Source organism: Octopus sinensis, linkage group LG4, assembly GCF_006345805.1.
Source record: "Octopus sinensis linkage group LG4, ASM634580v1, whole genome shotgun sequence".
NCBI lineage: Eukaryota > Metazoa > Mollusca > Cephalopoda > Octopoda > Octopodidae > Octopus > Octopus sinensis.
This window is the reverse complement of record NC_043000.1, coordinates 114,809,098-114,824,957: the sequence shown is the minus strand read 5'-3', so window position 1 is coordinate 114,824,957 and position 15,860 is coordinate 114,809,098. Positions and strand designations below refer to the sequence as shown.

The following is a 15,860-nucleotide window of genomic DNA, read 5'->3' as shown; positions in this document are numbered from 1 at the left end:
ACTGATCAACAAGCTGAAGCATGTGCTGGTACCAGACATGCTGTGGTTCTTTTCCAAAGAGAAGAATTTCTGCTAAAACCAGAAGATAAACTAGAGCAACAGGTGACTCACTGTCTCACCCAACGATGTGTCTAGAGTCATACAGATGAAATTTCCAGTGAGTCTTGTTTTAGGTGTCATCAGCAGTGAAAGTGATGTCATGTCACCCCACTTTATTCCTTGAGAGTCTCAAGCTGAACTCCAATGGCTACAACCATGTTCTGAGTGATGTGGTGGAGCCCTGAATTGATTGGATAGCTGCAGGGAGTCTGTATGTGTGGCAGTAAGACTCCACACCCTGCTACACAAGCCAGAAGACCCAGGCCTAACTGTTGGAGAATTTCTTCAATTACACAGTGCCTGATATTTGACCTCCCAACTTGCCTGACAGCAACCCTTTCAACCTCTTTGTGTGGAGCACAGGGGAACGAGAAACCAACAAATCCAACTGAAACATGAAGGAAAAGCTGTGGGCCAGGATTACCAGTGTCTTCAGGAGCTTAAAACAAGAAGTAGTGATGAAGACCTGTGGCCGGATGCAAGGTTGCCTGGAGGCTGTCAAGGCCAAAGGTGGGCTCATTGAGTGAGAGTGACAGAACTTGTTATGAAGACAAACTGACCCAAATTTGATGAATATATCTCATAAAATGAAAAGTTTCATTTTTTTCCCCGAGACAGTCAACATGCAAATGAATACTGCTCTGTACCCTGGGTATGATGAACAGATGAAGGGTCTACAATTTCTTGAACAAACTGCACATCTACATGAATATTCATTATTAGTGAAAGAAGCAGAATCAGTTCAGAAAAGCATTCTGTATACTCTTTTACTTGTTTCAGTCATTTGACTGCGGCCATGCTGGAGAACCAGCTTTAGTCGAGCAAATCAACCCCAGGACTTATTCTTTGTAAGCCTAGTACTTATTCTATCGGTCTCTTTTGCCGAACCGCTAAGTTACAGGGATGTAAACACACCAGCATCGGTTGGATGCAAACAGCACAGCACAGCACCCATGATTTTTGGAAATATTTTTCTCATACTCTGATGCAGTTAAAATGGACCAAAGTCATTACAAACCAAAGAGGAAGGACTTATATGGTTACTAAAGGACTTACATAATTGCTGAAGGACTTATATGGTTGTTGAAGGACTTACATTGTTGCTGAAGGACTTACATTGTTGCTGAAGGACTTACATGGTTGCTGAAGGACTTACATATTTGCTGAACCTTCTAGGTAAATCTCTTTCCTCTCAAACCCTTCTTAATTAAACAAGGGATGAAAGATTAGATAATGTAAAGCTAGATCAGTGGCTCCCAACCATTTTTTGCCTATCGACCCCCTTTGATTGCTGTTTTATTCTACTGGACCTCCTCCATAGCTATTCGATGTATATAAAAAAAATCCTACTGTATAATCATGATTAAATGTTATTAGGAATTTAAAAAATAGAAAATTAAAATATTTTATGTATCATAGCAGTATGAACAATTCATTGAAAATGAATTTTAATAAAATCTTATATGAACCTACAAGAGTCGTTTGGACCCTGGTCATGAACCATTGTCCTAGATGTCTGAAAATTGCCGAAGCATCATTACTGGAATACTTTTAATCTGTCCAATCAAGACTGACATGGGTTAAACAACACCAACACCAACAACAGCAACAGTAGTAGCAGCAAATGAGCTAAACTCATGAAAATAGTGTTTCATTAAGGAATAAATCAACACGAGAAGATGAAATTACTCATTTGTGACGAAATCTATTAATGAAAACCAGAAGTCGAAATAAAATACAGGGTATTTTATTGCGGCTTTTAAACAACCACTTATACTGGAGATAATCACCATGAGCGACAGTGAGGCCAGCGCAATGAGTTGGTCAGTCGTGTATGTGTGGGCTTGAAATAATTACTAGGAATGATGAACAGATATAGACCAGAGATTACGAGGAAATACGCTCCACTGTCCAAGTTGGACAAGTCCATTATTATTCTATTTAACTACATTTCTGAGAAGACACACAATAAAATTGCATGGTTTGAACAACGGCTTGTTGTTGTTGTTGTTGTTGCTGCTGCTGTTGGTTTTTTTTTTTTTCAGACAACTCAGAAATATAGAGAAGTCAGCTCTGTCTGTCTGTCTGTCTGTCAGACTCCAGCAGGAAACTAGACTGATTGATAGCTCAATGAATTGGGCAGTCACATGTCCATAGTGGTGGTGGTGGTGGTGGCAGTATGTGTGTGTGTGTTGTGGTAGTAGTAATAATGGTGTCAGCAGCAGCAACAATAGTAGTAGTTGTAGTAGTAGTGGTAGTGGTTGTTGCTGTTATTGTAATCATTTATGTTGTCATTGTAGTAGTAGCTGTAGTAATGGTGGTGGTGGTGGTTGCAGTGGTTGTGATAGTTGTGGTGGTGGTGGTGACAGCGGTGGTTGTTGTCGTAGTGGTGGTGGTTGCAGTGGTTGTTGTTGTGGTGGTGGTAGCTGTGGTAGTTGTAACAGCTGCAGCAGTACCAGCAATATCTTTGGGTTTAAATTGATCTGAGTGTGACTCCACTGAAAGGTCCAGCTTCGGAGCATTTAAGAAAAAAAAACCAGAATTATTATAATTTCTATTTTAGATTTTCAATTAACTCATTAAACTAACCAAGTAATTGATTACATGAATAGTCTAGCTGAGACTGCCTATGGTTTTATGATACATAACCCTCTTCCTTTTAAAATGCTTCTTTGATTCATTTAAATATTATATTATGATTTTATCTAAGAAATAAGAACCCTTTCTTGTCTTTCAAATTCAAATTGAATTATTAACAAGATTAATTTATTCTGCTGTGTCTGGGGAGAGTAATTTTCTTTTTGTGCTTTATAATGTAACACACTCACCGGTAAGATTTCCCCTTATTTCTCATTTTAGGAAAATAAAAATAAGAAATAAGTGGAAATTTTACTGGTGAGTGTGTTATATTATAAGGCACAAAAAGAAAACGACTCTCCCCAGACACAGCAGAATATGTTTCAACACACGAACTCATATAAAGTATCATGCAAACCACTGTGTGGCAGCCTGGGCAAGTGTCTTCTGCTAGAGCCTCGGGCCGACCAAAGCCTTGTGAGTGGCTTTGGTAGGCGGAAACTGAAAGAAGCATGTCATATATATGTATATATACATGTATGTCTGTGTATATGTTTGTGTGTCTGTGTTTGTTCCCCCAACATCGCTTGACAACCGATGGTGGTGTGTTTGAGTCCCCGTAACTTAGCGGTTCGACAAAAGAGACCAATAGAATAAGTACTAAGCTTACAAAGAATAAGTCCTGGGGTCAATTTGCTCGACTAAAGGTGGTGCTCCAGAATGGCCACAGTCAAATGACTGAAACAAGTAAAAGCGTAAAAGAGAGTAATGACATACATACATAAGCACCCATGCCAGCAACACATAAAAAGCAGTCATGCTGGTCCCACATGAGAAAGCATTCATGCTGGCACCAAATAAGAGTACCTGTGCCAGTGCCACATGAAAAGAGACCATGCTTGGACCATGTAAAAAAACTCCCAGTGCACTCTGTAAGTGGTTGGTGTTAGGAAGGGCATCCAACCATAGAAACCATGTCAAAACCTAACTGGGGACTGGTGCGGCTCTCTAGCCTTGTCAGCTCCTGTCAAAGTGTCCAACCCATGCCAGCATGGAAAAAAGCTGATCATCTAGCATGGAAAACGGACGCTAAATGATGATGATGATGATGATCTAGAGGATCTGTTGATTCACCAGATAAATTACAGGACTCAATACAAGTGTATAGTATTCGTTAATACATTATAGTGAAAAGGCTCCATTTTCTAGTGCTCAGGGTATCTTATTGCTGAGCCTGGTTTTCTTTTGAAATGCTCTCACTGTTTAAATATTTTCTGAAATATGAAATGCAGTTTGAAGAAAACACATATTTTTTTATCACCCCCAAACACACACACACATACATATATGTATATATATATATATATATATATATACATACACACACACACACGCACATATATATATGTATACACACAATATAAAATAGTGTACATTTAAACATAAGAGAAAACTACCTATGTTTTGACTGCTTCTTCTAGCATGTAAAAATTACCTGTTAAAGGTAGATTTCCCTTGTGTTTAAATGTACACTATCTTATACTGTGAATATGTTGTCTATTGACTATTTATACTACATGCTAGGCCACTGGTGGTGATATTTCTAAGAATATTCGCTACCCATATATATATATATATATATATATATATATATATATATATATATATATATATATATATATATATGTATGTATGTATGTATGTATTCAACTTCTGATGAAAGTAAACAAAGTTTGTTTTAGAAGCGTTGAGATGTATTGAAAGATACAGAAATAATTTATTCTCAAATACATGATAATGCTAACACAATAGCATGAACAGGATAAACCTATCCATATATTGCAGAAAAATTTATTTGTCAGCAGCCAGCCATGTGCCTCAAACTCACATCACAGACAAATTTTTCTGCAATGTATGGATAGGTTTATCCTGTTCATGCTATTGTATTAGCATTTTCCTGCATTTGAGAATAAATTATTTCTGTATCTTATCATCATCATCATCATCATTTAACGTCCGGTTTGACTGGGGTCTAGGAAGTCAGGAGGTTGCACCAGGCTCCAGTCTGATCTGGCAGTGTTTCTACAGCTGGATGTCCTTCCTAACGCCAACCACTCTGTGAGTGTACTGGGTGCTTTTTATGTGCTACCGGCACAGGGGCCAGAGGGGGCTGGCAACAACCACGATTGGTTGGTGCTTTTTACGTGCCACCAGCACAGAAGCCAATCAAGGCAGTGCTAGCATCAGCCACATTCGGATGGTGCTTTTTATGTGCCACTGACACAGGTATCACAACTACAATTTCCATTTGATTTTGGTTTTGATGTACTTGACTCAATAGGTCTCCTCAAGCATGGCATGTCACCCTATGATCGAATGATTGAGTGGGCTGGTTATGCGACACTGGTGTAGATTACAGCAGTGAACTCACTTTATTTGCTGGGTCCTCCCAGTCACAGCATATTCCAGAGATCTTGGTCTTTTGTCATTGCCTCTGTAACGCCCAACTTTTGATGGTCATGCTTCACCACCTCATCCCACATCTTATATATATGTATGTGTGTGTGTTTGTGAGTGTGTATGTATGTGTATATATATATATATATATATATATATATATATATATATATATATACATACACACACACACATGCTTGTATTATTTTGTTTGCCTCTAATTTAATATTTTGTGCATCGACTCTAATAATAATAATAGCATTCGTTAAGGTTGTTGAGTTTTTTTAAGTCACCTATAAAACCAATTGAATAAACAGAGTCATGAACACACCTATAATACATATTAGAAATAAGTGTAAATTAAAAATGCACACAAAATAAATATGTAAAGCTGATTATTTATGCCTTTTCTTGAATCTCACTGTGAAAGCATACCATGTTAACCTGGTAATGAAACCATGAATTTACAAAATTGGCTGGTGATAGACTTTAACTTTGGACCTTGCTTTTAGGATTACCTGCAGTTCTATACTAGTCTGAAAACAGTTTGTTAGCCGATTGTATTTGTATTAGCGAAGAGGTTGAGAAATATTTTGGCCGGATTGATAATCACTTATTAATACTCCTTATGTATATATGTATGTATGCTTATATTATATATATATATATTATATATATATATATAATATATATATATATACATACATATATAATCATTGTTGTCCTTGTCATTTAATGTCCGCTTTCCATGCTGTCATGAGTTGGATGGATTGACTGAGAACTGGCAAGCCAGGAGGCTGTACCAGGCTCCAATCTTATTAGACAAGGTTTCTACAGCTGGATGCCCTTTCTAATGCCAACCACTCCAAAAGTGTAGTGGGTGCTTTTATGTGTCAGTCAGGCAGTACTGCCATCAGTATATATATATTGTATATATGTATATATTTACATGTGTGTATCTGTGTGCCTGTGGTTGTCTCCACAAACGTTGCTTGACAACCAATGTTGGTGTACTTACGTCCCTGTGACTTAGCAGTTTGGCAAAAGAGAGCGAATACAATAAGTACTAGGCTTATAAAGAATAAGTACTGGGGTTGATTTCTTCAACTAAAAGACCCTTAAAGGCAGTGCTTAAGTATGGCCACAGTCAAGTGAATGAAATAAGTAAAAGAATAAAAGAATATATATATATATATATATATTTCATTTTGGCATTTGGTTTGCAAGATTCTTTATGTGAATTTGTGTGTTGAAGCATATTTTATTGTGTCTGGGGAGAGTCATTCTTTTTTAGTGCCATATCATTTAACACACCCACCAGTTCGATTTCCACTCATGTATATATATATATATATATATATATATGCGCGTGTGTGTAGGTATATTGATATATAAGTAAACAAATAGATAGATACATAGGTAGTATGGATAGACAAGCACACACATGCACACTTCACACACACACACAAAGACACATATGGAGACACACGTACATAGTCACACAAACGCATAAATATGCAGAATACATATGTACATACATACAGATGTACACACATGCATACATATATATATATACATTCATATACATGCATACACATACATGCATACACACACAGACATACATGCATACATACATACATATGTGTATACACATGCACACTAATGCACACACATCTGCACAAACAAAAAGAACGCAGCTCTGATAACAGATATAGTCAATGACTATTGAAAAGGTTGCAAGACAACAAAAATTTTAATAGAAAAATGAATAAAAATATGAATGGAAATTGAACCATTGAGTGTATTAAATAATAAATCACAATAATATATATACATATATATATAATATACATATATATATACATCTGTATGTATATATATATATATATATATATATATATATATATATGAGTATATGAGGGTGAATCAAAAAGTAATGCCATTTTGTTTAGGACAGGTATAATTACCAACACAGGAACATGTATCATACATTAAAATGAAAATGGTCCTCTGTGGATCACATCCCTACTTAGCGCCTTCAGACTATCATCTCTTTGGTGCCATGAAAGAGGGTTTGAAAGGCAAACATTATTTCAGTGACAAGGAAGTGAAAACTGCAATGAAGAAGTGGCTAAAAAAGAACAGTCAACAGAATTTTATGAGACAGGGATACACGCTCTCATTCAAAGATGGAACGTTGCTATTGAGAGAAACGGTGACTATGTTGAGAAGTAGGGATGTGATCCACAGAGGACCAGCTTCATTTTGATGGATGATACATGTTCCTGTGTTGGTAATTATACCTGTCCTAAACAAAATGGCATTACTTTTTAACTCACCTTCGTATATATATATATAATTAAACACACATATATATATAATTAAAAATGTGTTATGAGTATTATAGGATATAAGTTTGGATTAAAAATTTATAAAAACTTTTAACATCTTCTCTTCTCCATTTTTGAACTGTTAGTTGGGTTTATATAGGATTTTATTCTGTAATACTCATCACATATTTTTTATTGCCGTATTTTAAATACTTGCAATAGCATGTTACTATTTTGATATGAAGATTCTTTATTAGAAATCTAAATTTTTTGCCCCCACCCCAAGTTTAAATTGTTCTACTTGAACTAATTTTTCTCACACACACACATGTATACATATATATATATATATATATATATATATATACATACACACACACCATATTTGAATGAGTTGAATTGATTTCATTATATTGATAAAAATGAAGATCATCAAGATGATGATGATGACAATAGTGCTTGTAAACGAGTAAGCCAATTAACAAAAATTTATAAATACACACGCAAACAATAAACAATATACTCATGCACACACACATACACAAATGCACATCTTGTAAGCATACAACAACAAATGCTGAAACAACAATACCACGACCACCATCACCAACAAGAACTACAACATCACAGATGAGATAAATCTGTAGAGAGGAGAAGAGGAATCAATAAGATCAAAGTGGATTAATAATGATAAACTGTCAGTCCACACCCGACATAACTAAAAACACGTGTGTGGAGAGATGAATGATGGTGGGGCGGGGCATGGGGCAGTGTATACGAGTGCTTGTGAATGTGTGTTGTCTTGGGTGTGTGTGTATGCATGTGTATACACTAGGTGTAATATAGTTAAATCTTTATTTTTGTATAGCCCCCACACACTTACCATGCACACACACACACTTGAATATGTTTGTATGTGCATATATACACACACACACATAACCACAGTTAGATACATAGATACATGTGTGTGTGTGTGCATGTGTGCGCAAGTACATCTATCTATCTTTCTATCTATTGGTCTGTCTGTGTGTATAGTCATATATATATATATATATACACACATTCATATATATATACGTGTGTGTATATATATATATATACATACATACATACATACATACACACATATATGTCCAACCCATGCGACAATAGAAAATGAACTTTAAATGATGATACATACACATATGTATATATATTATACGACATCAACATAGACACAAACACACACATAATACACATACATATATACATGCATGCATACATACCTGTATACCTACTAACACAAAAATACATACATACATACACACATAGTACATACATATATGTATACCTACTCACACAAAAATACATACATACATACATACATGCATGCATGCGTACATACATACACTCATGGGTGTACATGTATGTATGAAGAAAGAGTTAATAAGTCTTAAATACTTAACATTTAATTAGCCTTTTTGCCTCGACCTACTGTTGATCACATGGGTATTGTTGATAGTGTTGTTGTTGGTGATGGCGTTGTCATTATTATTGTTGTTATTGACAGAATTATTCATGTTGTTATTGGTGCTGTTCCTGATAGTGGTGATGTTGTTGTTTATGTTTTTATTAAGAACAGTAAGTAATAGGCTAGTTGGAACATGAGACCCAATGCCCTACACTCAGGGCCAATTTAAGACCCATAGAGCCCCAAGCATTGAGTGCTCAGGGGCTCTATGGGTCTTAAATTGGCCCTGATTTTGGTGCCCCTATATACATATGTAATTTAGAAAAATAAGCAATAATACAACATAAAATAAATTTTATTTTTCAAAATGAAACGATAACTAACAGTAAGGTGGCAAATAATGTTTATTTTTGTACATATTTCCACTTCATTTATATTGGAAAAGTTTTCTCCAACTTTTTTTAATTGCAAAGTCATTGATCAGATCCTCCCTATGATATGATGACCGCCTCATAATTATATTTCCGATCATATAAATCAATTTGAATATTATTTTAGCAAATTTAAAGCGATTTCTTTTGAGCTGTAAACCATATACTATTTCTGTGATACCCACCCCCACTTCCTTTGATGCCCTAAGCATGTTCTTATTTTGCTTAATAGCTAATCCAGTGCTGTTTTCACTCTTTACCTTGTATGCTCCAATACAAGGCAATCACAAATGCACCCAATGTTGTGGATATAAGAATCAATAAAATTATTTGATCCTCTTATCTTTTCTCTACACTCTAGTATCATGATACCCACTTCCCGTCAATTTTGTTCCTGATGTGTTTTAATTAATTTCTAATAATATACTGTAAAAGCTATGGCAGTTATTTCCCCTTATGACCTTTCCTTTCGCTCCCCCCACTCACCATCCGACAAACCATTTCCAGATTCATCCATCAGGGATCAATAAAGTAAATACAACTACACCCTCCCCTATATCTAGGATACAGAACCTTAATCTTGTTTCATCATATACATGTGGACACCCATATAATAATCATATGAACACATACCCGCACACACACATATATACACATACACTTACATACATACATGCATATATACTCACACACAGATACACACACACATGTATACATTACATATATATGTGTGTGTATATATAAATGTATATTCACATCTATCTATCTACCAATCAATCTACCTATCTACCAATCTATCTATCTGTCTGTCTGTCTATCTATCTATCTACCTATCTTTATATATGCATGTATATACACACATACACGCAAAAATATATATCGTCTCCAGCAGGCGAAACAACACGATTTGGGTCCTTATATTTTCAAATAAGGGAATCTAGCACCCCCACTCAGCTCAAAACAATATCTGTATATCGTGATTTCTGGGTTATGTTGGCAAACAATCTTTACTCCAAAGTACTGTTGCTGATTATCTCTCATTGTGAGATTTAAAAATAGTGATTTTCTAATTTATAGATCAGTGACTAGTTGTCACTTTGAAAACTATATATTTCGAATGGGAATTTGGCAGCGTCACCTGTAGCCAAACAATTATTCTGTGGTGATGAAGATAAATAACCCAGAAATCATAATACACAGATATTGTTTTGAGCCGAGTGGGGGTACTAGATACCCTTGTTTGAAAATATAAGTACACAGATCGTGTTGTATAGCCAGCTGGAGACGATGTCTCCAGGAACTAAATTACAGCAACAGTCATCCTAAACCAGGACTGCCATGTTATGTTGGCAAACAATCTTTACTCTAAAGTGGAATTCTACAAAAATAAACAATTTTCCTGCTTACTGTTTTGTTTTGTTTTGAAAACTAAAAATATATTTTATGGTTTGTTATTGTTTATATTTTGAACTACATAATCTTTTATGGGGGCACCAAAATCTTTTAAATGCTTTGGGCCTTGATGGGTCTTAATCCAGCCTTAGTGACATATCATAAAACATCAGTGAACAAATAAAAAGTCTGATGTTCTGTTGTATTGTTGATCATAAAGGCGTGGGAGTGGCTATGGTTCTGGGTTCAGTCCCACTGCGTGACACCTTGGGAAAGTGTTTTCTACTAAAGCCTCAGGCCGACCAAAGCCTTGTGAGTGGATTTGGTAGACGGAAACTGAAAGAACCCTGTCGTATGTGTGCATGTGTGTGTGTATATGTCGCTTGACAACAGATGCTGGTGTGTTAATGTCCCCGTAACTTAGTGGTTTGGCAAAAGAGAATGATAGAATAAGTATTAGGCTTACAAAAAATAAGCTGTGGGGTCGATTTACTCAACTAAAGGTGGTGCTCCAGCATGGCCACAGCCATATGACTGAAACAAATAAAAGAGTAATAGAGTATATGATATGCCGTCTGCTAGTTGTATTGCTCTAACATGTGTCTGTATGTCTCGTGGCTGTAGGTGTTATCGGTTTAGTGCAGCATCCATCTCTGGTGGCAGTTGCAGCATCTTTAATCTCTCTTCCTTTCTCTAAAAGTAATGAATAACAGATGAAGAGAAGAATATGTAGTTAAAACCCTACCTCACTCCCCCTCTCTTTCTTTTTACCTCTCTCACTCCGTCTCTCCCTCTCTTTTAGTTTTGTTTCTGACCATTTCCCTCTCCCTACCCTCCATCTGCATCTCATACTTCCTCTCGGCTGCTTTTGCTCAGGGTCAGCTTAAGCACATAAAAACAAAAAAAAACTTCATGACGCACACCAAACAATTTTTAACTCATTTCTCTTATACCGCGAAAAATGCTTCATTAGTTATAATATATGTAATTGCATTCTGCATTCATTAATTTCGTGTTTCAATAACAATGTCATTATACATTATTTACATTTGACAGATATTTGTCCTCATCTTTGTTGTTAACACAACATTTTGGCTGACGCCAGTCAGGCGGCGCTGGCATCTGCCATGTTCGGACGGTGCCCGTATTGTTTTGAATTAATCAGGCATTATCTTGTAGCTTCAATACTTCGATGATGTGATAGCTTATGTTTAGGATGACGTTGGAGGATAAGTGTGAGAGGCCAGATCTGACCAATTTGAACATAAAACAGGTAAAATATTTGTGCTGGTTATAGCTGGTTTAAATGCAAGGATATTAAAACAACAGCTAATTTGAAATATTAAATGATGTGAAAACAATATTATCATCATTAGCTAAGGTTTCTCTGATCCTTATGGCAAGGGAGACAACTCAAATCAATTTTCAGATTTATTACAACCTCAACAGCGAAACAGACTTGAAATGTTACAACCAAAGTTGTGAGGTGGGGAATTATTAAGAAAATGTTAGCTATTGTACCCTGATTGATGTAAAAAAATATAGAAATAGCTAGGGAGTAAATTATTCTGAGATAAATGTAAGCATGCTTCAGATGATTGATAGAAGCCAGACTTGTTGGTGTCACTATTGCCATACTTGAGTGTTCATTGGCCTGAGTGTTACACCAAAGAACCCACTACAATTGAAATATGTGGCGCATTAAAAGCACTATTTGAGCATGATTGATGCCAGTGTTGCCTGACTGGCTCTTGTGCTAGTGGCACGTAAAAAACACCATTTGAGTGTGGTCATTGCCAGTGCTGTTGGATTGGGTCCTGTACAGGTGGCACGTAAAAAGTACCTTTTGAGTATGGTCGATGCCAGTACTGCCTGACTGGCCTTTATGCCAGTGGCACGTAAAAGCACCCACTACACTCTTGGAGTGGTTGATGTCAGGAAGGACATCCAACTGTAGAAACTTTGCCAGATCAGATTGGAGCCAGGTACAGCCTTCTAGGCTTGCCAGCCCTCAGTCAAACAATCCAACCCATGCCAGCATGGAAAGTGGACATTAAACAACAATGATAATGGTGATGATGTTATATCTGCTATATAAAAGAGTGTATGTGTGTATGTATGTGTGTATATATCATATAAAAGATCAGAAACAGTGTGTCCACAAGGAAAACGGATTTGATTTTTGAAATCTGTATCCCAATGAGAAGGTATTCAGCAATTAGGAATAATGAATATAATATTCAATGAGAAATATTTCAACTTTTAGACCGATAAATCTACCCTTCTGAGTCTTACATATCTGTCTGTCTGTCTCTTATGTTTTTCCTCTCTCTATATATATATATTTACCACACTCTCTGTATATGTATATCTGTCATACATGCTACTCACCCCACTGCTTTCAGTATGACATGTAATTGTTTCTATTGTTTAAAACTCTGTCATTGTAGCATCTAATGATTTTACTTTCATTCAACATCAAAAACTATACTAAATTTGAGAATTTTCACTCAGTTTTGAAATTTCGAAATCTATGAGAGCAACAGAAAAGATCCCCCACCTCTCTATTTGTCGTTCTTTGTCTTTCACACTTTTCTCATTGTAAACTTCCCCACCTCTCAGAGAGGCATAGCCAGGTTCTAAAGTTAGTAGGAGTGAGCACATAAAAAACACAAAATGTCATGACGCACACCAAACAATTTTTAACTCATTTCTCTTATACCGCACAAAATACTTCATTAGTTATAATATACGCAATTGCATTCTGCATTCGTTAATTTCATATTTCAGAAACAATGTCATTATAGATTATTCACATTATTTACATTTGACGGATATTTGACCTCATCTTGTTTGTTGTTAACACAACGTTTCGGCTGATATACCCTCCAGCCTTCATCAGGTGTCTTGGGAAAATTTTGAACCTGGGTTCTCATTCCTAAAGAAAATAAAAACTACCTTAGGAATGAGAACTCAGGTTCGAAATTTCCCCAAGACACCTTATAAAGGTTGAAGGGTTGAACGTTGTGTTAACAATAAACAAGATGAGGATAAATATCTGTCAAATGTAAATAAAGTAAATAATGTACATAATTTCTCATCTCTTAAATATAGAACTGCAATGTCATTATGTATGAAACTTCCAACTACTGATATTGGTGTGACAGGAAAAAGATGAAACTCCACAGGATCATCCAGGTTATGATGTCAGGGTTTGTTTCGGTTCTTCAGATGTCACCAACACATCACAAGAGATTGAGCAGACAATTCAAAAACATGGGATGTTGATCAAATAAAGTAAAGACCCCAGAAAGTTTTTCCAAGGCCATGTGGTTAACATAGAAAAGATTCGACTTTTATCGCACATGTGAACTAAAGAGTGAGAAAAAATTGTTGAAAAAGGGGTCAATTTTGAAAAATGTGTTTGGAGGGAGTGGTTTCTCCTCTATTTGCTCTGCCATTGCCTTCTCTTTTACATTTACCATACTATCTCACCCTTTCTCTGTATATGTATATTGTCCACGTTGAGTGTGTGTGTTTGTATGAGTGTGTGTGTGTGTGAATTTGTGTGTATGCATGCGTGTAAGGAATTTCATTAGGGCTACAGAGTTGAAAGATCCCTGCAAAGCAGCAGCAGCAAACTCAGGTGACACCCGAACAGAGAACAAATAGACTTGATAATATATGAACACGAGTTTCTGTCACACAGACTAAGGGGACGTTGTGTCACATTTCAATTCAAATGACTTCAATTTCTGTGAGTCATAGTTTTACCATGGCCATCAACAAATCACAAGAGCAAACATTTTTGGTTGCAGGTTTACACCTTGAAGAGCCCTGCTTCCCCCCTTGGTAAGCTTCATGTTGGATGTTTAAGAGTTGGAAGTAAGGAAAATCTTTTACATCTCTGCATCAAATGGAAAAACAAAACTATTTCGTTTATCGTGACGTAGATTGCTCCAAATAATGCAGAAATCTGTCCTGATCAAGTGGCCTGTCTATGGCTAGACAGTGAATAAAAGGTATCTGAAATAAAAGTATTCTGTTGTGAAAATGACCTGGCAACGTCGAGTTACTCAGCTGGTTATTCATAGGTGGTCAATGGGTCTCCTGTGTACTGGTACTGCACCACCCATAGCGGTACACTTTAATGATGATGAGGATGATGCTGACATCAGCACTGATGATGACGGTCAAAAATAGAAAAGAAACAACAACAATAACAAATGCAACATAAAAAAAAGAAACAAAATATATAAAATAAAATGTCCAACTTACGGTAAAACATTGGAAAAGAGCGACATTTTCTTTCGATTCTATTATATTATTAACTATTATTATTATTATTATTATTATTGCTATTGTTTTGGTTTTTGGGATATATCTGTTCTTTTTGTTCCTTTTTTTTACGATTCAGTCAGAGGGGTAAGGTCATTAACCACAAACCCCTTCGGGGTCCCTGTGACTGAGGGGCAATAAAGAAAGAAGCTATCTTCAGACCAATGACCTTGGCCCAAATACTGAAATCAGAATGAACTCCACTAGTGGCCACCAAAGGGCCAGGTGGTGGCGGTGACGGTGGGGGTGGGGGGACGGTGCTAAAACACAGATTAAGTCTTGTCGTTGTTGTTGCAGTTGCAGTAAATTCTTTTCGTAGATTGTCCGAAATACGTAATATTTTCTCCTTATAAGGAAGTCCTCATTCTAAGATTTCCATTTTTATTCCTCTTGGTAACAAGATAACATTGTATTGTACAACCTTCTCGTTGATCCATCATAATTTTACTAAGAATACAACAACGTGTCATGTGATCAATTTGAATCACGGAGAGGGTGTTGGGGGTAGCGTTGTTATTGTTGTTGGTGGTGGTGGTGCCGTCGGTGGTGTCATTGGTGATTGTGGTGGTATTAGCAGGGGATGTTGGTGGTGGTGTTGGTTGCGGCGGTGGTGGTATTTAGAAGGCAATGTTGAGGAGATTTGGCAGTGAAGCTGGATTAGTGGATATGATGGTGTGAGGGTGCAGGAGTGTGGTGGTGTGGTGTTGAATGAGGATGAGAGAGGGAAAGACGCGTGAGAGGGAGGGAGAGGAAAAAGGCAAGAGTGATGGAGTGATGGTGGTA

At 36.5% G+C, this 15,860-nt stretch overlaps 1 protein-coding gene across 1 annotated transcript in view; it reads right to left on the bottom strand.

The window, feature by feature from the left end:
* LOC115210393 overlaps positions 1–15,522 on the bottom strand; it is a 274,118-nt gene extending 258,596 nt beyond the window's left edge. Inside the window, exon 1 of the mRNA XM_036502388.1 lies at positions 15,018–15,522. Coding sequence (XP_036358281.1) covers positions 15,018–15,043 — 26 coding nt within the window. The 5' untranslated portion in view covers positions 15,044–15,522. The remainder of the gene's footprint in view (positions 1–15,017) is intronic.
* Between the last annotated feature and the right edge of the window lie 338 nt (positions 15,523–15,860).